We start from the raw sequence: 21,722 nt of genomic DNA, 5'->3' as shown, positions 1-21,722 counted from the left end.
GAGGTGGGGGTGTGTGGGGGTGGGGTGGGGTTGGGTGGGGAGGGGGTGGTTGTGGAGAGAAGCAGTGGCAGCACCTCAGGCCACTGAGATCCCACCTGACCTGAGACAAGGTGCAGAGGAGATTTCCCAGGATGCTGCCTGGATTGGAGAGCATGTCTTATGAGGATAGGCTGAGTGACCCAGGGCTTTTCTCTTTGGAGAGGAGGAGGATGAGAGGTGACTTGATAGAGGTGAACAAGATGATAAGAGGCATAGATCGAGTGGACAGTCAGAGACTTTTTCCCAGGGTGACAATGGCTAACATGAGGGGGCATAATTTTAAGGAGATTGGAGGAAGGTGTAAGGGGGATGTCAGGGGTAAGTTTTTTACGCAGAGAGTGGTGGGTGTGTGGAACGCACTGCCGGCAGAGGTTGTGGGGGCAGATACATTGGGGACATTTAAAAGACTCTTAGACACATGAATGATAGAGAAATGGGGGGCTACGTGGGAGGGAAGGGTTAGATAGATCTTAGAGCAGGATAAAATGTCGGCACAACATTGTGGGCCGAAGGGACTGTATCGTGCTGTAGTGTTCTATGTTCTATGTTCTTAGACAGATTGTCTCAGGAATGAGACCTTTTTACATTGAGAGAAATGTCTACTGTTGGTCAAAAGTAGACAGAATGGGGAGGTTGTATCTGGAGTTGGGGCCAGAAGGTGTGAGCAACAGGAGATGCAGTTCATCCGTTTCATTTCCTCACATCCGTCATTATTGACTTCAGCAGTAAACCCACGACGAATGTCATTGCTAGTTTTAAGAAACTATCTGGGAAATCACGCATCGTAAATTCAAAGCATTGTTGAAAAGTATCTCAGCTCTTGTTCATTTTCTATGGATTACAAAACTGCGTTGTATAAAGCTGTTGTCACCTCTTCAAACGGCTCTGGATCCACCAAATTATGGCATCTTCCAAAAATGCTCATTACGTCCATTAGCAGATGGCACTTGTTTGGAGGGTAACCCCCTGATAAAAATAAAATTAATGTCCTGTTAATGATCCCTCAATGGTGTATCTACATCGTCAGTCACATCAGATCTGGCAAATGAACAATATCAGCCACACTGACATCAAAGACCGAGGCAGGTAGTGTGAGATTCCCTTAACAATATACCAGCAAACACACAAAGGGCCGACACAACAGGTTGGGTGGAAAGCAAAGCTCTCCCAACACTGTCTCATCATACACACCCAGGGTAGGTTCACCCTGGGTTAGATACAGGATGCAGCTCCCTCTGTGTTAGTCCAGTGTTGAGTGGAGACTTCAGTTTGTGTTCCTTCTGTGGGGGAAACATAGAACACAGTACAGCACAGAACAGGACCTTCGGCCCACAATGTCGTGCTGACACAGCTAATCCCTCCTACCTACAGAATGCCCATATCCTTCTATTTTCCTCTCATTCATGTGCCCATCCAAGCCCCCCTTCAAAGCCCCCAGTGAATTTGCTTCCACCACCCTATCAGGCAACGCATTCCAGGCATCCACCACTCTCTCAGTAAAAAAAAACTTACCCTTCACGTCTGTTCTGAACCTACCCCCTCTCACCTTAAATGCATGCTCTCTGGTATTGGATCACTCAATAATGGGAAAAAGAGATATTGCTTGTCCACCCTATCTATGCCCCTCATGTGTTGTTCAGGGCTGTGCACGTGTTTACTGGGGATTCCCCATCTGTACATTTCCAGTTGGCAGGATTTGCTGAGGGAGTAGCCTCACTCCCAGTGTCACAAAACGACCCACCGATGCACAGGGAGGCTCCCAAACCCTCAGCCCAGCCCAACTGTCCCGAACACACCTTCAAGGGATTTGTTCTTCCTTTGGCGATGAGGATCTTTAAAGCAAGTTTTAGCCACAAGCAAGCTGCAGATTTGCAAAGCCCACTTACAGTTTGTAGAGAGGGACGTGCATGGCCCCGTGTTAACAGCGGGCTCGCAGAGATGGTCAACTTGCCACGAGTTCACAAAAGGTGCAGCCGTACGTTCCAGCACTGCCATGCTGCTCCAGAAGTCGTCCTTGGGATCACCATTAAAGTTCCCACACAGCCCTGCCACAGAGCAAACACTGCAGATGGTCACATACAGAACGTGTCTTGTGAAACACAGTATTTCTCCTGTGAGGGACTTCACTGCTCTGCCAAGTAAATGTGACAGTATCCTACGTTATCCAAGCAAGCCACACCGGAAATCAATCTTATTGTCAAGCCAATTTTGGATCCAACTTGCCAATTTGCCTCAGATCTCATTGGCTCTGCACAAAAAGCGTTTGAGGAACTCAGCAGGTCGGGCAGCATCAGTGGAGGGAAATGAACAGTCGGCAACCTTTCGGGCCGAGACCCTTCGTTAGGACTGGAGAGGAAGAGGGCAGGAGCCGGAATGAGAAGGTGGTGAAGGGGAAGGAGCACACGCGGGCAGGGGACAGGTGAGTCCAGGTGAGAGGGGGAAGGTAGGTGGGGGGGAAGATATAATAAGCTGAGAGGTGATCAGTAGAGGAGGCCGAGGGCTGATGAAGAAGGAATCAGGTAGGAGAGGGCAGTGGACCCTGGAATAAAGGATAGAGGAGGGGAGGAGAGGAGATGGACAGGTGGTCGAAGTGGGGGGAAGGGAGCCACAGGAATAAGGGAAGACAAAGGAGTGGGGGGGGGGAAGTAAAAAAAGCAGTGGGGTTACCAGAAGTTGGAGAAATCAGGGGAGGGGAAAGAGAAGGGGTGAGGGGGCCACAGGAAGGAGGGAAAACAAAGGCGGGGGAAAAATGGGGGAGAAAGACGGGAGGGGTTACCAGAAGTTAGAGAAATTGATGTTGAGGCCGTCAGGTTGGAGGCTTCCAAGGTGGAAGATGAGGTGTTGTTCCTCCAACCCGCGCCTGGCCTCAGCGCGGCAGTAGAGGAGGCTGTGGACAGACATGTCAGTGTGGGAGTGGGATGTGGAATTGAAGTGGGTGGCCACCAGGAGGTCCCGGCTGTTGCGAAAGCCCATGGGCTCGCAGTCTTTGGACCAGACTTGGTTGCAGGAGGGACAGGACTGGCAGCTCAATGTTCCAGGGTCCCCATGTTTTAGACATGACAGAGAGGGGGGGTATTAAAGGGGGAGTAGGGGCTCTACTCATCAGGGAAAATGTCATGGCAGTGCTCAGAGAGGACGCACTGGAGAGCTCGTCTACAGAGGCAATATGGGTGGAGCTGAGGAATAAGAAAGGGGTGACCATGTTAATGGGACTATATTATAGACCTCCCAATAGTCAGCAGGATTTAGAGGAACAAACTTGTAGAGACATAGCAGACAGCTGCAAGAAAAATAAGGTTGTTATAATAGGTGATTTTAACTTTCCACATATTGACTGGGACTCCCATACTGTAAAGGGATTGGATGGGATAGAGTTTGTCAAATGTGTTCAGGAAAGTTTCCTTAATCAATACGCAGAGGTCCCAACTGGAGAGAATGCGATCCTGGATCTCCTCTTAGGGAACGAGACAGGGCAGGTTGACAGAAGTGAGTGTTGGGAAACACTTTGGATCTAGTGATCGTAATTCCATTTGTTTCAAGATAATCATGGAGAAGGGCAGGACTGGTCCCTGGGTTGAGATTCTAAATTGGAGGAAGGCCAATTTTGATGGCATCAGAAGGGATCTGGCAGCTGTGGATTGGGATCCGCTGTTTTCCAGCAAAGGGATGTTTGGTAAGTGGGAGGCTTTCAAAAGTGTAATGTTGGGAGTACAGAATCTGTATGTTCCTGTTGGAATAAAAGTCAAGGCTAACAGGTTTAGGGAAACTTGGTTATGGAGGGATATTGAGGCCCTGGTAAAGTAAAAGAAGGTGGTGCATATCAGGTATGGGCAGTTAGGATCAAATGAGGCGCTTGAGGAGTATAAGAAATGCAAGAGAACACTTGAGTGAAATCAGGAGGGCAAAAAGAGGACACGAGGTTGCTCTGGCAGACAAGGTGAAAGAGAATCCCAGGGGATTCCATACTTGTATTAAGAGCAAAAGGATAGTAAGGGACAAATTTGGTCCTCTTGAAGATCAACGTGGTCACCTATGCATGGAGCTGAAAAAGATGGGGGAGATCTTAAATGAATTTTTTGCATCTGTATTTACTCTGGAGACAGACACAGGTACTATAGAAGTGAGGCAAAAGAGTAGTGATGTCATGGACCATATCCAGATTACAGAAGAGGAGGTGCTTGCTGTCTTGAGGCAAATTAAGGTGGATAAATCCCCAGGGCCTGACAAGGTGTTCCCTCAGACCCTGTGGGAGGCTGGTGCAGAAATTGCAGGGGCCCTGGCAGAGATATTTGGAACATCCTTAGCCACGGGTGAGGTGCCAGAGGACTGGAGGATAGCTAATGTTGATCCATTGTTTAAGAAAGGATCTAAGAATAAGCCGGGAAATTATAGGCCGGTGAGCCTGACATCAATCGTGGGTAAATTATTGGAAGACATTCTGAGGGACAGGATATATAAGAGTTTGGATAGTCAGGGCCTGATTAGGGATAGTCAACGTGGCTTGTGCATAGCAGGTCAGGTCTAATTAATCTTATAGGAGTTTTTCGAGGAGGTTACCAAAAAGTTGATGAAGGGAAAGTGGTGGATGTTGTCCACATGGACTTTAGCAAGGTCTTTGACAAAGTCCCACATGGGAGGCTGCTCCAGAAGGTTAAGTCGCTCGGCATTCAGGATGAAGTAACCAATTGGATTCAACATTGGCTTAGCAGGAGAAGCCAGAGAGTGGTAGTAGATGGCTGTCTCTCTGATTGGAGGCCTGTGACTAGTGGTGTGCTGCAGGGATCGGTGCTGGGTCTGTTGTTTATCATCTATATTAATGTTTTAGATGATAATGTGGTAAACTGGATCAGCAAATTTGTGGATGACACCAAGATTGGGGGCGTCATGGACAGCGAGGAAGGCTATCAAAGCTTGCAAAGTGATCTGGACCAGCTGGGAAAATGGGCTGAAAAATGGCAGATGGAACTTAATGCAGACAAGTGTGAGGTGTTGCACTTTGGGAGGACAAGCCAGGGTAAGACTTGCACAGTAAATGGTAGGGCACTGTGGTGTGTGGTAGAACAAAGGGACCTGGGAATACAGATCCATAATTCTTTGAAGGTGGCATCACAGGTAGACAGGGTCATAGAGAGAGTTTTTGGCACATTGGCCTTCATAAATCAGGGTATTGAATACAAGAGTTGGGATGTTATGTTAAAGTTGTAAAAGACATTGGTGAGGCCGAATTTAGAGTACTGTGTGCAGTTCTGGTCACCTACCTACAAGAAAGTTATCAATAAACTTGAAATAGTGCAGAGAAAAATTACAAAGATGTTGCCAGGACTTGAGGACCTGAGTTGCAGGGATAGGCTGAAATAGGTTCGGACTTTATTCCCTGGAGCACGGAGAGGTATAGAAAATGATGAGGGGTATAGATAGGGTGAATGCATGCAGGCTTTTTCCCCTCAGTTTGGGCAAGACTAGAACTAGAGGTCATAGGTTTAGGGTGAAAGGTGAAATATTTAAGGGGAATCTGAGGGGGAACTTCTTCACTCAGAGGGTGGTGCGAGTGTGGAACGAGCTGCCAGCGGAAGTGGTGGATGCAGGTTCAAATGTAATATTTAAGACAGGTTTGGGTAGGTATGTGGGTGGGAGGGGTTTGGAGGGATATGGTCTGGGTGCAGGTAGATGGGACCAGGCAGAAGACCAGGTCAGCATGGACGGTGTGGGCCGAAGAGCCTGTTTCTGTGCTGTGATAATCAGGCCCTGGGGACTTATCAAACTTTAAAGCCTGTTGAAACATCTAAAATCTCCATTTTAACATTAACACATTCAAGAATCTCACTGCCTCCTCCCTGGATTCTCCAGCTATGGTGTGTGTCTCCTCAATGAATACAGGTGAGAAGTATTCAGTTAAGACCTCACCCACATCCTCTGGCTCCATGTATACCTTGCCACTGCGGTGTCTAACAGGCCCTGCTCTTTCCCTGGTTACTGTGCTGCTCTCAATGTACCTTGAAAATGCTTTGAGACTTCCCTTACTCTTATCCATCGGTGATATTTTGTGTCCACTCTTCCCCCCCCCCCCCCACAATTTCTTCTTTCAGTACCCACTGCACTCTCTCTACTCCTGAAGAGTCTGCCCCATTGTCAATTCTGTAAAACTGGCATAACCTAGTTTTTTTGCTTTATCTAACCTGTGACGCCCGTTGGCGTGCAGGGTTCCTTGGACTTGCTGCTACCTTTCACCCTTACAGGAACACGTTGGCCCTGAACTCTCACTATTTAATTTTTAGAATAACTTCCACTGGTTGCTGTGGATTTAGCTGCAAGTAGTTGCTCCCGGTCCTCTCTTGTCTTATCCTGTCCGATCTTACTGAAATCTGCCTTCGCCTCATTCAGGGCCTGAGTTTCCAGTAGATCCATCTCCTTCTGCACAACGACCTTACATTCTTATGGTCCTTCGCTCGCCCAGTTACATTTCCCGAGATCGGGTTCAATTCTCCCCCCCCATTGTCCACCCCATTGTGACACTTGACTCTCTACTGTTATTGTTGTTTTTACACTCTGTACTAACTCAATGTAACTGCACTGTGTAATGAATTGACCTGTACGATCGGTTTGTGAGACAAGTTTTTCACTGTACCTCGGTACAAGTGACAATAATAAACCAATACCAATACCCCTGATCCCACACTAGGAGCCAGTCCAGGGAAGTTCTGCTCCATTCCTGATCCAACATCTGGGAGTCCAAACCAGGGAAACTCTGGTCCACTCCCGATCCCACACTGGGAGATAGTCCAGGGAAGCTCTGGTCCACTCCCAATCCACAGCTGGGAGTCAGTCCAGGGAAACTCTGGTCCTCTCCCGATCCCAGACCAGGGAAACTCTGGTCCTCTCCCGATCCCAGACCAGGGAAACTCTGGTCCTCTCCCAATCCCAGACCAGGGAAACTCTGGTCCACTCCCAATCCCACCACCGCCATTTTCTGTGTTTATAACTGAAGGCCGGTGAGTTACCTCTCAGGATAACCTCACAATCTTTTGGAGACGGTGGTGTGAGCGGGCTGTTTCAGCGCTGTGTGGCTTGGACTCCAATTCTAAAGCCCCCCCTTAGCCTCTGTAACATGGAGTGCAAACATTTTCGGTGTGTGGGTATGGACCCAGCAGCGCGCGAAACCCTTACCTGTGTTGGTGCCATAGAACTCATTCCCAATATTGACCTGGACCTGAAATACCGGGGCAACCTGGACCTGCACCTCCAGGCCAAACAGAGTGCTGACTTGTACGTAGGTAGAAGACTGCCTGTAGATTGTAATATTCTCTGAAAGCAAACAGGGTAATTGGGTTAGTCACCACAGTGCTGGGTGCCCACTCTGTATGACATAGTCGGGCCCCTGGACAAGACACAGAACACTCAATGAGAGAAACAACTAAATCATTTCAGGACATTTCACGGATTCGGCTCTGTGGTCTTGGGCCGAGTGCGTGGGATTAATCCTGAGCTGTATCGGGACACATTCTGTGGGACAGAGAGAGATGCCTAGGGAGAAAAACATTACTGAACAGGTTGTGATGTCTTCTCGCCTGCTCCAGGGCTGGGCAACCCGAGGATGATTCACGTCCTCTAGATTCTGTATCACAATGCACGTTGAGCAGTGAATATGGGTTAGTTGTGAGGTTCGGGAAATATGTGAATAAGTTCAAGTCATTTTGATCTGTTTCACGATGCTCTGTCAGGAAGTGCTCTGTAAATCCATTCCCCATGTGAGAGGAGGAGAGAGGAGAGAGGGGGGAGAAGAGAGGGGGGAGAGAAGAGAGGGGGGAGAGAAGAGGGGGGGAGGGGTGTAGAGGGGGGAGAGGGGGAAGAGGGAGGGGGGAGGGGGGAGGGGGGAGAGGGGGGAAGGGGAGGGGGGAAGGGGGAGAGAGGAGAGAGGGGAGAGAGGAGAGGAGAAGATATTTATTTATTAGTCACATGTACATCGAAACACACAATGAGATGCATCTTTTGCGTAGAGTGTTCTGGGGGCAGCCCGCAAGTGTCACCACGTTTCCGGCGCCAACATAGCATGCCCACAACTTCCTAACCCGTACGTCTTTGGAATGTGGGAGGAAACCGGAGCACCCGGAGGAAACCCACGCAGACACACGGGGAGAACGTACAAACTCCTTGCAGACAGCGGCGGGAATTGAACCCGGGTCGCTGGTACTGTAATAGTGTTACGCTAACCGCTACACTACCGTGCTAGTTTCAGACTCCCCTGCGCTGGGGCAAAGTCTGTGACCGTCCACCTTTTCCATGCCCCTCATGATCTTATAAACCTCCAAAAAAGGTCGGTGAGTGAAAACATGTGGACGGGAGATCTGCGGAACTGATCACGGACGAAGAGTCACTCAACATCGTCGTGTGTTTCATTCCTCCACCATTGCTCTCTGGCTTCAATCACTCAGCCAGCCATGGATCCACTTTGCCAACACACCTCAGATCACTTGTGTCTTAATCTCTGGATCATGTAAACCATGTCGGCCACTCTGCCTCCATCAATTTTCTTAGTTAGATCCTCACAAAGCTCTGATCTGAGAGACGCGATCTCCCCTGACAAAAAACCATGCTGACTCCTCCTAATCACTCCCTGCCTTTCCCAGTGAACGTAAACCCTTCCCCTCAGAATCTTCTGAACAACTGCCCTACCACTGATGCAGGGCGCACCGGCCTGTGGTTTCCAGCGTAACGCTATTACAGCACCAGCGACCCGGGTTCAATTCCTGCCGCTGTCTGTAAGGAGTTTGTACGTTTTCCCCGAGTCTGCGTGGGTTTCCTCCGGGTGCTCCGGTTTCCTCCCACATTCCAAAGACATACGGGTTAGGAAGTTGTGGGCATGCTATGTTGGTGCCGGAAGTGTGGCGATGCTTGCGGGCTGCCCCCAGAACACATGACGTAAAAGATGCATTTCACTGTGTGTTTGGATGTACATGTGACTAATAAAGAGATCTTATCTTATCCCTGCTGCCCCAAGGGGACAACATTAGCTGCCCTCTAGTCTTCTAGTACCTCGCCCGTGGTGAAGAAAGATGCAAAACTCTCTGTCAGAAGCCCTGGGAATCTCCTCACTTCTTTCCCTATGCATCCCGGGAGAGGTCCTGTCAGGCCCTGGGGATTTATCCACCCCTTTAAAACTTTATCTATACAACATGAGCCTACGCCGCCCAGTTACACCCATGTTAACCCACTAACCCATACGTCTTTGGAATATGGGAGGAAACCGGAGCACCTGGAGGAAACCCACGCAGACACGGGGAGCACATACAAACTCCTTACAGACAGCAGCCGGAATTGAACTGGGGTTGCTGGTGCTGTAACAGCATTATGCTGACCGCTACGGTCCAATATTTCTAACACTTCTTCCCAACACAGACATACCCCAGAACATCAGCGTACCCCCTTCCCCTAACTCTCCAGCCTCCATATCCTGCTCCTTGGTGAATACTGATGAGACGTATTCATTTATACCTCACTCACATCCCCTGGCTCCACACAGGCCACCACTCTGGTCCCTGAGGGAACCTCTTCTTTCCTTAGCTAAAGACACTGTGATGCTGGAGGAACTCAGCAGGCGAGGCAGCACCCGTGGAGAAAATCAGGTGGTCACCTTTTCAGGTCAGGACCCTTCTCCACGGATGCTGCCTGGCCTGCTGAGTTCCTCCAGCACCATCGTGTTTTTCATCTGAATTCTAGCATCTGCAGTCCTTGGTTCCTCTTTCCTTGGCTACCCTGTTGCTTCTAATATACCGATAAAAAGGTTTAGGATTCACCTTAATCCTGCTTGCCAAGGTCATTTCAATGCCCCCTTTTTACCCTCTTCATTTCTTTTTTCAGTTTGAAATTGGGGGAAGGCTAATTACAACAGTATTAGGAAGGAGCTGGGGAAGAGTAGATTGGGAGCGGCTGTTTTTGGGAAAGTCCACATCGGACATGTGAGAATTATTTAAAGGCCGGCTGGTGAGAATTCAGGACCAACGTGTTCCTGTGAGGCAGATGTTGGAAATTTAGTCAATAGAGAGAGGAAACATGCATAAGGTTTCGGAAGGTGAAATCGGACAGGGCCTTTGAGGAATTTGGAGGAAGCTGGAGAGAACTTAAGCAGGGAATCAGGAGGGCTAAGAGGGGCCATGTGAAATATCCTTGGTGAGTAGGATTTAGGAAAATGGCAACGTATTTTATACAGTACACTAAAAACAAGAGGGTAACTAGGGAGAGGGTAGGGCCACTCAAGGACAAAGGAGGGAATTCATGCCTGGAGTCAGAGGAACCGGTGAGAAACTAGATGAGTACTTTGGATCCGCATTCACCAGAAGGAGGACATGGAGGGGAGTTAAATCAGGGAGGGGTATGCTGATATTCTAGGGCATGTTGACATCAAGAATGGTTTAAAAGAAATTTAAGGTGGATAAGTCCCCAGGGCCAGATGGTATTTACCCAGGTTCTGGAGAAAGGCAAGGGAGGAGATTGCTGCGGCCTTGACTGAGATCTTTGTATCCCCTTTAGTCACAGGCGAGATCCCAGAGGACTGGAGAACAGCCAATGTTGTTCCTCTGTTTATAAAGGGCAACAGGGGCGGGGAAATTATTGGAGAAGATTCTTAGGGATAGGAGCTACCTGTTGATTTGGAAAACCATGGATTTATTAGGGTTTTTGTGGAGGAGTCACGTCTTACGAACTTGATTGAGTTTTCTGAGGAGGCGATGACGATGATTGATAGGGGTTGAGCAGTGGACGTTGTCTACATGGACTTCAGTAAAGACTTCGACAAGTTCCCTCATGGTAGGCTGATCCGGAAGATTAAGGCACATGGGATACTTGGGGATTTGGTGGATGGGATACAAACCTGGCCATAGAGGGCAGAAGGGTGTTATCCTGGCTGGAGGTCCGTGACCAGTGGTGTTCCATGGGGATCGGTGCTGGGACCTCTGTTGTTTGTGATATGTAGAACTAATCTGGACAGAATATTAGTTGGACTGATTAGTAAGTTTGCAGATGACACAAAAATCGGTGGAGTTCGGGACAGTGAGGAAGGTCGTCAAAGGGCACAACAGGATGTAGATGTGTTTGGGCAGAGTGGTGTCAGACGGAGTTTAATCTGGACAAGTGTGAGGTGTCGCACTTTGGGAGGTCAAATGTAAGAGGAAAGTATGCAGTAAAATGGCAGGACCTTCAGGAGCAGTGATGTACAGAGGGATCATAAGGTACAAGTCCATAGCTCCCTGATATGTAGATAAGGTGGCAGAAATGTTTTACAGCAGACTTGCCTTCATCAGTCGGGATATTGAGTTTAAAAGCCGGCAAGTCATGTTGCAGCTGGATCACACTTGGGGACCCACATATGGAGTATTGTGTGAAATTCTGATCGCCCTATAAAAGGATGTGGAAGCTTTGGAGAGGGTGCAGAAGAGGTTTACCAGGATACTGCCTGGATCAGAGACTGTTAACGATAGGGAGAGGTGGGACAAACTCGTTATGACCTTGCACCTCTATATCAACGGTGCTGAGATTGCGAGTGTCGACAGCTTCAAGTTCCTGGGAGTGAACATCACCAATAGCCTGTCCTGGACAAATCATGTAGATGCCATGGCCAAGAAAGCTCACCAGTTCCTCTACTTCCTCAGGAGGCTAAAGAAATTCGCCACGTCCCCTTTGACACTCACCAACTTTTATCGATGCACCATAGAAAGCATCCTATAACTGCAGAGAGTTGTGGACACAGCCCAGCACATCACTGACACCATCCTCCCCTCCTTGGACTCTGTCTTTACCTCTCGGTGAAGCAGCCAGCATTATCAAAGACCCCACCCACCTGGGTCATTCTCTCTTCTCTCCTCTCCCATCAGGTGGATGATACAGGAACCTGAGGGCAGGTACCACCAAGCTTCTACCCCACTGTGATAAGACTATTGAATGGTTCCCTTATACGATGAGATGGACTCTGACCTCACGATCTACCTTGTTGTGACCTTGCACCTTATTGCACTGCACTTTCTCTGTAGCTGTGACACTTTGTACTGTTATTGTTTTTACCTGTACTACCTCAATGCACCCTGTACCACCTCAAAGCACTGTGTAATGAATTGACCTGTACGATCGGTCTGCAAGACAAGTTTTTCACTGTACCTCAGTACAAGTGACAATAATAAACCAATACAAATACCGACATCTTATTGTCTGCCTGCACTACACTTTCTCTGTAGCTGCGACACTTTGCTCTGCTTTTGTACCACCTCAATGCACTGTGTAATGAATTCATCTGTATGATCGGTCTGCAAGACAAGTTTTTCACTGTACCTCGGTACAAGTGACAATAATAAACCAATACCAATTCCAAAACCTGGGTTGTTTTCTCTGGAACGGCGAAGGCTGAGGGGAGACCTGATAGAAGTTTATAAGATTACGAGAGGCACGGACAGACTAGACAGCATGTATCTTTCTCCCAGGGTTGAAATATCTAATACTGGAGAGCATAGGTTTAAGGTGAGAGGTGGCAAGTTTAAAGGGGATTTAGGGGGCAAGTTTTTTTTAAACCACAGAGAGTGGTGGGTGCCTGGAAGGCAAGGGGAAGTGGATGCAGATATGATAACATTTGTGAGACATTTAGACAGACACTCGAACAGGCAGGGAATGGAGGGATACAGACCGTGTGGAGGCAGGTGTGCTGTTTAAATTGGCATCGTGGTCTGCACAGACGTTGTGAGCTGAAGGGCCCATTCCTGCGCGAGACTGTTCTGTGTTCTCTCCTATATGCCCGATAAACCTCAATGGACTCGTTCGATACCAGTTTCCTGTACTGAAGGGGCCCGAGAGGTGGCTGCTTAGAGGTATATAAAACCATCAAACTTTGGTCCGGCCACATTTGGAGTACTGTGTGAAATTCTGTTTGCCCCATTACAAGAAGGATGTGGAGGCTTTGGAGAGGGAGCAGAAGAGGTTTACCAGGACGCTGCCTGCATTAAAGGGTATTAACGATAAGGAGGGGTTGGACAAACTCATTACGACCTTGCAGGATAGTGGAGTTTAAAACTAGAGGGCATAATTTGAAGGTGAGAGGGGAAAGATTTAAAGGGGACCTGAGGGGCACATTTTTCACACAGAGGGTGGTGGGTACAGCGTCCTATCCAGAAACAAAGCTAGGTGTGTCAACTGCTCTGTCCAAGACCACAAGAAACTGCAGAGAGTTGTGGACACAGCCAGGTCTCCCATGAAACCCAGCTTCCCCTCCATTCCCGCTGCCTCGGGGAAGTAGCCGACATGATCAAGGACCCTTCCGACTCTGGTCATTCTCTCTTCTCCCACCTCCCGTTGGGCAGAAGATACAAAATCTCGAGAACATTTACCATCAGGCTCAAGGACAGATTTTATCCTGCTGTTATCAGACCCTCGAATGGACCTGGGTGGGCACGGTAGTGTAGCGGGCAGCGTAACGTTATTACAGCGCCAACGACCTGGGTTCAATTCCCACCACTGCCTGTAAGGTGTTTGTATGTTCTCCCTGTGTGTCTGTGTGGGTTTCCTCTGGGTGCTCCGGTTTCCTCCCACATTCCAAAGACGTATGGGTTAGGAAGTTGTGGGCGTGCTATGTTGGCACCAGAAGCGTGACGACACCTGCGGGCTGCCCCCAGAACACTCTACGCAAAAGATGCATTTCACTGTGTGTTTCGATGTACATGTGACTAATAAAGAGATCTTAAAAAGATGAACTCTTGATCTTCCAATCTGCCTCGTCGTGGCCCTTGCACCTTATTTGTCTCCCTGCACTGCACTTTCTCTGGAACTGTAACACTATATTCTGCATTCTGTTTTCTTTTTAGTACCTCAATGTACTTACTTTTGGCACGATGTGTCTGGATCATATGTAAACAAGTTTTTCACTGCATCTCGGTACATGTGACAACAATAAAACCAGGGCCAATACAAGCTCTGGAGGAAGTGGTAGCAGCGAGGACAATGACAACGTTTAAAAGACGTTTATACAGGTACACGGATAGCAAAGGTTTAGAGGGACATGGGCCAAATGCAGGCAAATGGGACCAGCTCAGGTAGGCACCTTGGCTGGCATGGACCAGTTGTGCCCAAGGGCCTGTTCCCATGCTGTACGACTCTCTGACCTAAGAATGGTTCGCAGCTTCCTTCCCAGTAACTTACTCTCTTCACATGTCCACCTACTCCCTTAGTTCTCTCACCCACCTATTCCGGGGGGGGGGGGGGGGGGAGGTTGTTGGTAACTTACAGCAGCCAATCCAGTGTGCGTTTGGCATGTGGGAGGACACACGGAGCAACTGGAGGGGAACCGCCCTCCCCCGCTGTGTTCACGGGGACGAAGTGTGAACTGCACACAGCACCCGAGGTCAGGTTCGAACCCTGGTCAGCAGCAGCTCTGCCGCTGCAGTTAATTCTTAACCAACACCCTCAGAGTGGATGAAGCCGCGTCAGTTGAGGCTTCCTTCCTCGTCCGACTACCGTGTCTGCCTGCAAGATTACAGCCACTTCACTCACCGGACGGTTCATTGACCTGAGGACACATTGTGACATTTGAATCCAACAATGGTCAGTGCCCTGTTGGATGGAAGGGTCGGTGTTATCCCATCATTACCTGTCTTGAAGGGCAACCTCTTGATTTCATTATTGACTGTGATCATATCGTGCTTTGAAATTTCCATGTTTAACTGAAAAGAAACAAAAGCAATGTAACTCTACTGAGTTCAGGGTTAAACTGATCTGGTAAGATCCTGTTCAAATTTGAAGCAAAGTTAAAGCTAAGGTACATGCTTTGTCAGTTCAGCTGAAATATATCACGTTGCTGGAGTGACTCCATCGAGACATCAAGAGATGAGCGACACTACGATCTGAAGACCAGGGACCTCTCGAGAAACGAGGACACAATTCTTTCTCGAGGTCGTGGGGTGATGTGGAGAATGGAAGCCATTGCACCTTCCCAGGGAAGGTTAGATCAATATTGGAAGGAGAAGGTGAAGGAGGGCTGCTGGGCAAGGGAATGAGTCCGCCCAGACGGAATCACGGCCCAGTGTAACGAACGGAAAGCTCCAATTCCCACCTCCATCCCTACCCCGACCCACTGTGGATTCCAGCAGGCCATCGATATCCCCTGGCAGGTGATCTGCTCCAGATTCCCGACCAATGTTCCCACCGTAATTCACTTCCCTTCCCTTTCTGAACGATGAGGTCCATCCTCACAACGATGCACGGACTTCGGAAGTTTCTGACCAGTGGTGTGCTGCAGGGATCGGTGCTGGGACCTGTGTTGTCCCAGACTATCCATGAATGCCCCAGATGTGAATGTAGGAGCAAATTGACCCGAAAGCTGTGGCATTCTGGAGAGCAGAGAAGGTTGCCAAGGCCACAGCAGGATACAGATTGGATGGAAAGTTAAGCAGAACATTGGCAGATGATACCATCATAGTCGGCCGTATCTCAAATAACGATGAGTTGGAGTACAGGAAGGAGATAGAGAGCTTAGTGACATGGTGTCATGACAACAACCTTTCCCTCAATGTCAACAAAACAAAAGACCTGGTCATTGACTTCAAGAAAGGGGGTGGTGCACATGCACCTGTCTCCATCAATGGTGCTGAGGTCGAGAGGGTTGAGAGCTTCAAGCTCCTGGGAGTGAACATCACCAATAGCCTGTCCTGGTCCAGCCACGTAGACACCATGGCCAAGAAAGCTCACCAGTTCCTCTACTTCCTCAGGAGGCTAAAGAAATTTGGCATGTCCCCTTTGACACACACCAACTTTTATCGACACACTGTAGAAAGCATCCTATCTGGATGTATCACGGCTTGGTGCGGCAACTGCTCTCCCCCGGACCGCAAGAAACCACAGAGAGAGTTGTGGACACAGCCCAGCACATCATGGAAACCAGCCTCCCCTCCATGGACTCTATCTTTACCTCTCGCTGCCTTGATGAAGCAGCCAGCATAATCAAAGACCCCACCCACCCGGGACATTCTCTCTTCTCTCCTCTCCCATCAGGCAGAAGATACAGGAGCCTGAGGGCACGTACCACCAGGCTCAAGGACAGCTTCTATCCCATGGTAATAAGACTATTGGACAGTTCCCTTAGACAATGAGATGGACTCTGACCTCACGATCTACCTTGTTGTGACCTTGCACCTTATTGTCTACCTGCACGGCACTTCTCTATAGCTGTGACACTTTACTCTGTACTCTGTTATTGTTTTTACACTGTACTGCCTCAATGCACTGTGTAATGAATTGAACAGAATGCAAGACAAGTTTTTCACTGTGACAATAATAAACCAGTACCAATACCAGATGGGATTTAATCCCGAGAAGTGCAAAGTGATGCACTTTGGGAAGTCAAATAGAGGTAGCTTTACAAGTAAATGGTAGGGAACGGTGATGAACAGGGGCCCAAGTCCGTAGCTCCCTGAAATTGGCAGCACAGGTAGGGTGATGAAGAAGGCATATGACATGCTTGCCTTCATAGGTCGGGGCAGAGAACATTAGAGCTGGGATGTTATGTTGCAATTTTACAGACTGCACTTGTGCAGTTCTGGTTGCTAATCTACAGGAAGGAGGTGACTGCACTGGAGAGGGTGCAGTGGAGATTCACCAGGACATTGTCTGGATTGGAGGAGAGATTTTGGGTTTGAATTCCCTGGAGTGAAGGAGGCTGAGGGATAGCCTGATAAAAGGCTCGACAGGTGAGGTAGTCAGAGTCAGAGACTTGTTTCCCTTCACTCCCTTACTGGCAGCCCTTCCCCTTCAAATATTGATCCACTCTTCCTTGGGAAGGTGTATTGCCTTCCATTCTCAGCATTCCCACCACCCCCCCCTACCCCCCACCCCCGAGAAAGAATTGGTTGGGGGATCAATAACAAGGGAAAAGGGAGGAGTTTTGCAGAGGATCTGAGGGGTAAGTAGTTTACACAGAGAGGAGCCCAGTGGCAGCAGAGATGGCCTGGAGTGATATAATATCACTTTGGCATTTGAATAGGCAAGGCATAGCAGGATATGGAACTACCGAGAACACGGAACATTACAGCACAGTACAGGCCCTTCGACCCACAATGTTGTGCCGACATTTTATCCTGCTCCAATATCTATCTAACCCTTCCCTCCCACATAGTCCTCCATTTCTCTATCACTCATGTGTCTATCTAAGAGTCTCTTAAATGTCCCTAATGTATCTGTCCCCACAACCTCTGCCAGCAGTACGTTCCATGCACCCACCACTCTCTGTGTAAAAAACTTACCCCTGACGTCCCCCTTAGACCTTCCTCCAATCACCTTCAAATTATGCCCCCTCGTGTTAGCCATTGTCGCCCTGGGAGAAAGTCTCTGACTGTCCACTTGATCTATGCCTCTTATCATCTTGTTCACCTCTATCAGGTCACCTCTCATCCTCCTCCTCTCCAAAGAGAAAAGCCCTAGCTCGCTCAACCTATCCTCATAAGACATGCTGTCCAATCCAGGCAGCATCCTGGTAAATCCCCTCTGCACCCTCTCTAAAACTTCCACATCTTTCCTGTAATGAGGCGACCAGAATGTATTAATGTAATGAACTGATCTGTGTGAACAACAAAGTTTTTCACTGGGCCTCAGTACATGTGACAATGATAAACCAATTTACTTAATGCCAGCAAATGGGCTGAGTGTGGACGGGCAGAGCGGTCGGCAGGGGACGATGGCTGTTTCTGGAATGTAGAACAGTGCGGCACGGGAACAGGCCCTTCGGCCCACAATGTGCTGGACTAATTAAACGCCGAACTAAACTGCTCCCTTCTGCCTGCACAACGTCCATCTCTCTCCACTGTGCCCACCCAGGAGCCTCTGAAACACCTCTGTTGTCTCTACCTCCACCCTCACCCCTGGCAGTGCACTCCAGGCACCTGCCGCTCTGTAAAACAAAACTTGCCCCGCACATCTCCTTTGAACTTGTCTCTGTGCTGCCCGACTCTGGGAATGGGCCCCGGTGGGAGACTCGGCTTGGTCACTGCACACAGACACACTCATCTTCTGAAGGGACCGTCACTGACATCTCACCTCACCTTATCACTGGTGTAGGCGATGGCCGACAAGCAGGTTTCTGACTGTTTCTCACCGCACTGCACAAAGGTCGCTGTTATACATCCATTCTCAGGAATCTTTGGACTCTGCATGATATAGATGTTAAAGAGCCAAAAATAAAAAATGCATTTTATTGAACAGAAAGCGTGGAAATCAACATTTGTAAGTCTTGGTGTGACCTGACGCTGGAATCTCACACACTCTGCATCCCACAATGTTTACATTCCTTCATTTGTGCTCTGCTCTTAACTACTCTTGTTTCACACTGACGTTTTCTTGTTTGTGTTCTCTCTCTCCAACTCACTCACCTGTTAACCAGACTGAACGTAGAACATAGAACATTACAGCACAGTACAGGCCCTTCGGCCCACAATGTTGTGCCAACATTTTCTCCTGCTCTAAGATCGATCTAACCCTTCCCTCCCAAATGTTTACCCTTCCCTCCCATTTCTCTATCATTCATGTGTCTACCTAAGAGTCTCTTGAAAGTCCCTAATGTATCTGCTGCCACAACCTCTGCCAGCAGTGTGTTCCACACACCCACCACTCTCTGTGTAAAAAACTTACCCCTGACATCCCCCTGATATCCTCCTCCAATCACCTTAAAATTATGTCCCCTTGTGTTAGCCTTGGGAAAAAGTCTCTGACTGTCCACTCGATCTATGCCTCTTATCATCTTGTACACCTCTATCAAGTCACCTCTCATCCTCCTTCTCTCCAAAGAGAAAAGCCCCAGCTCACTCAACCTATCCTCATAAGACATGCTCTCCAATCCAGGCAGCATCCTGGTAAATCTCCTCTGCACCGTCTCTAAAGCTTCCACATCCTTCCTATAATGAGGCGACCAGAACTGAACACAATACTCCAAGTGTGGTCTAACCAGAGTTCTATAGAGCTGCAACATCACCTTGCGGCTCTTGAGCTCAAGCAGGCCAACACTCCATACGCCTTCTTAACAACCCTATCGACCTGCGCGGCAACCTTGAGGGATTTATGGACGTGGACCCCAAGATCCCTCTGTTCCTCCACACTGCTAAGAGTCTTGCCATTAACCTTGTATTCTGACTTCGAATTCAATCTCCCGAAGTGTATCACTTCACACTTTCCCGGGTTGAACTCCATCTGCCAGTTTAAACCCACCCCAGCAGTAGGACTGGAGCAGAGTTCACAGGCCGGACTGACTCAGCTTCCACGAGAGTTGCATGATCAAGGCTGCAGAGGGTTGTGGACTCAGCCAGCTCCATCAGGGGCACCCCCCTCCCCGCCATCTTCAAGAGTGCCGAAAGAAAGTGATTGTTACCGTGCAGGGACGTTGGGAGTTAATGCTCTTACTTTGACCAGCAGGTACTTGCAGACGCCGTGGAACCGGTATCTCTTTAAGTCGAACGAAGAGATGAAGGAACCTCCGCTGACGGAGCAGCTCCCCGTACACGGCTCACTGGTACAGTTCCACCGGCCGGCAGAGCACAGACTGAGGGCAGAAGCAATGTCATTAACCGCACCAATTTCACATGGCACCTTCCGGGTCATATAGGCAGTGACGCTCTTGCTCACTGTGTGCTGATGTGCAACAGCAGAGGCTGTGTAAAAAGAGCTTCTGTATAATCTCACATGCAAGGGCATCATTTATTGAATTGGAACTCTAGCTGGCTCCCACTCAGGCGATTAGACTTTCCGAATTTCTTTCAGATCTTTTTCTTGCAGGATCTACTGGCAGGCACAGTAGTGTAGCGGTTAGCGTAACGCTATTACAGCACCAGCGACCTGGGTTTGATTCCGGCTGCTGTCTGTAAGGAGTTTGTATGTTCTCCCTGTGTCTGCGTGGGTTTCCTCCGGGTGCTCCGGTTTCCTCCCACGTTCCAAAGATGTACAGGTTAGGAAGTTGTGGGCATGCTATGTTGGCGCCGGAAGCGTGGTGACGCTTGCAGGCTGCCCCCCGAAAACACTACGCAAAAAGATGCATTTCACTGTGTGTTTTGATGTACATGTGACTAATAAAGAAATCTTATCTTATCTGGCCACTTATCACTCACCCGTTTGCCCTTGAGAAGGTGGGGGGGTGAGCCTCTGTGTCCCTCCTGGTGAAGGTTCTCCCACAGCACTGCCGGGGAGGGAGTTTCAGGGTTTACACAGAACACAGAGCCGTCCAGCACAGGAACAGGCCCTTGGCCCACGACGTGGTGCCCAACTAATTGAATTAGAGCATAACAAAACCCGACCCTTCTGCCCACACAGTGTCCATATCCCTCCATTCTCTGCACATCCGTGCACCCATCCAAGAGCTCCTTAAACACCTCGATCATACCTGCCTCCAGTACCACCCCCGGCAGCCCATTCCACACACCCACCACAACCCTGTGTCAAAAAAAACTTGCCCTGCAAATCTCCTTTGAACTGACCCCCCTCTCACCTTAAATGCATGCCCTCTGGTGTTAGACATTTCAACCCTGGGGGAAAGATGCCGGCTGTCTACACTGTCTACTAATCGAGTCTGCCCTGGATTTAGACCCAGTGATGGTGAAGGACTGGTAATATATTTCCAATTCAGCCTGTGGTGTGACTTGGAGGGGAATGTGTAGGCGGTGGTGTTCCCACGCGCCTATCACCTTTGCCGGTGTTGTTGGGCTTGGGTAACTGCAGCGGAAGGTCCACACTGCAGTCATTGGACACCAGAGAAACAAAGGACCACAGATGCTGGAATCCAGATGAAAAACACGACGATGCTGGAGGAACTCAGCAGGCCGGGCAGCATCCGTGGAGAAAAGCAGGCGGTCAACATTTCAGGTCAGGACCCTTCTTCAGGACTGAAGATAGGAAAAGGGGAAGCCCGATATATAGGAGGGAAAAGCAGAGCAGTGATAGGTGGACAGAAGAGGGGAGGTGGGGTGGGCACAGGGTGGTGATAGGTAGATGCAGGTAAGAGACAGTGATGGGCAGGTGCGGGGGAGGAGGGGAGAGCAGATCCACCGGGGGATGGGTCAAAGGTAAGGAGAGAGAGGAGAAAAAAGGGGGCTAGAAAAAGGAAGAAGGGAAGAAACACAGTGGGGGTGGGTGGTGTTGTGGGGAAGGGGGTGGGGATTACTTAAAGTGGGAGAATTCAATGTTCGTGCCGTCAGGCTGCAAGGTTCCAAGACAGAAAATGAGGAGCTGTTCCTCCAGTCTGCACTTGGAATTCTCCCGGCAGTGGAGGAGGCCGAGGACGGACATATCAGTGATAGTGTGGGAGGGGGAGGGAGAGGGAGAGGGGGAGGGGGAGGGGGAGTGCCATTGGACAGTCGCTGGTGGAGGGAACAGGCGATACCTTGCTGACGCCCCCTCCTCACTTCCCCTCGCATCTCTTCCTCCTCCTTCCACGGCTTCATCTTCATCCCCCCCGACCCCCCCCATCTCTACATCCATCTCCCCTCCACTCCCACGTGCTCTCCTCTCCGTCCCTCCCGGGAGGAGGGGGGAACAGTGCTTGGCAGGAGGGCAGCAGAGAGAACAAGTGGGGGAGCCCAGTAACAAACCGTCGCAGGAGAATGGGGCCTAAAGGCAGGAGCCATTCCCAATCCTTGCTTCCAACAGTTGAGCTTATATTACCAGGACTTGCACAGAGCGTCCAC

The 21,722-nt window shown here is 49.4% G+C and overlaps 1 protein-coding gene across 1 annotated transcript in view; it reads right to left on the bottom strand.

Annotated features, from left to right (window-relative positions):
• The window catches only part of LOC127578013 (mucin-6-like), a 121,571-nt gene that overhangs the window by 46,206 nt on the left and 53,643 nt on the right, over positions 1-21,722 (bottom strand). Inside the window, exons 10-12 of the mRNA XM_052029719.1 lie at positions 14,657-14,729; positions 7,204-7,341; positions 1,926-2,084 (exon numbers count right to left, since the gene is read on the bottom strand). Coding sequence (XP_051885679.1) covers positions 1,926-2,084; positions 7,204-7,341; positions 14,657-14,729 — 370 coding nt within the window. The remainder of the gene's footprint in view (positions 1-1,925; positions 2,085-7,203; positions 7,342-14,656; positions 14,730-21,722) is intronic.

This window comes from Pristis pectinata, chromosome 14, assembly GCF_009764475.1.
Source record: "Pristis pectinata isolate sPriPec2 chromosome 14, sPriPec2.1.pri, whole genome shotgun sequence".
NCBI lineage: Eukaryota > Metazoa > Chordata > Chondrichthyes > Rhinopristiformes > Pristidae > Pristis > Pristis pectinata.
The sequence above is the reverse complement of the archived record's forward strand: the minus strand, read 5'-3'. Positions and strand labels throughout refer to the sequence as shown.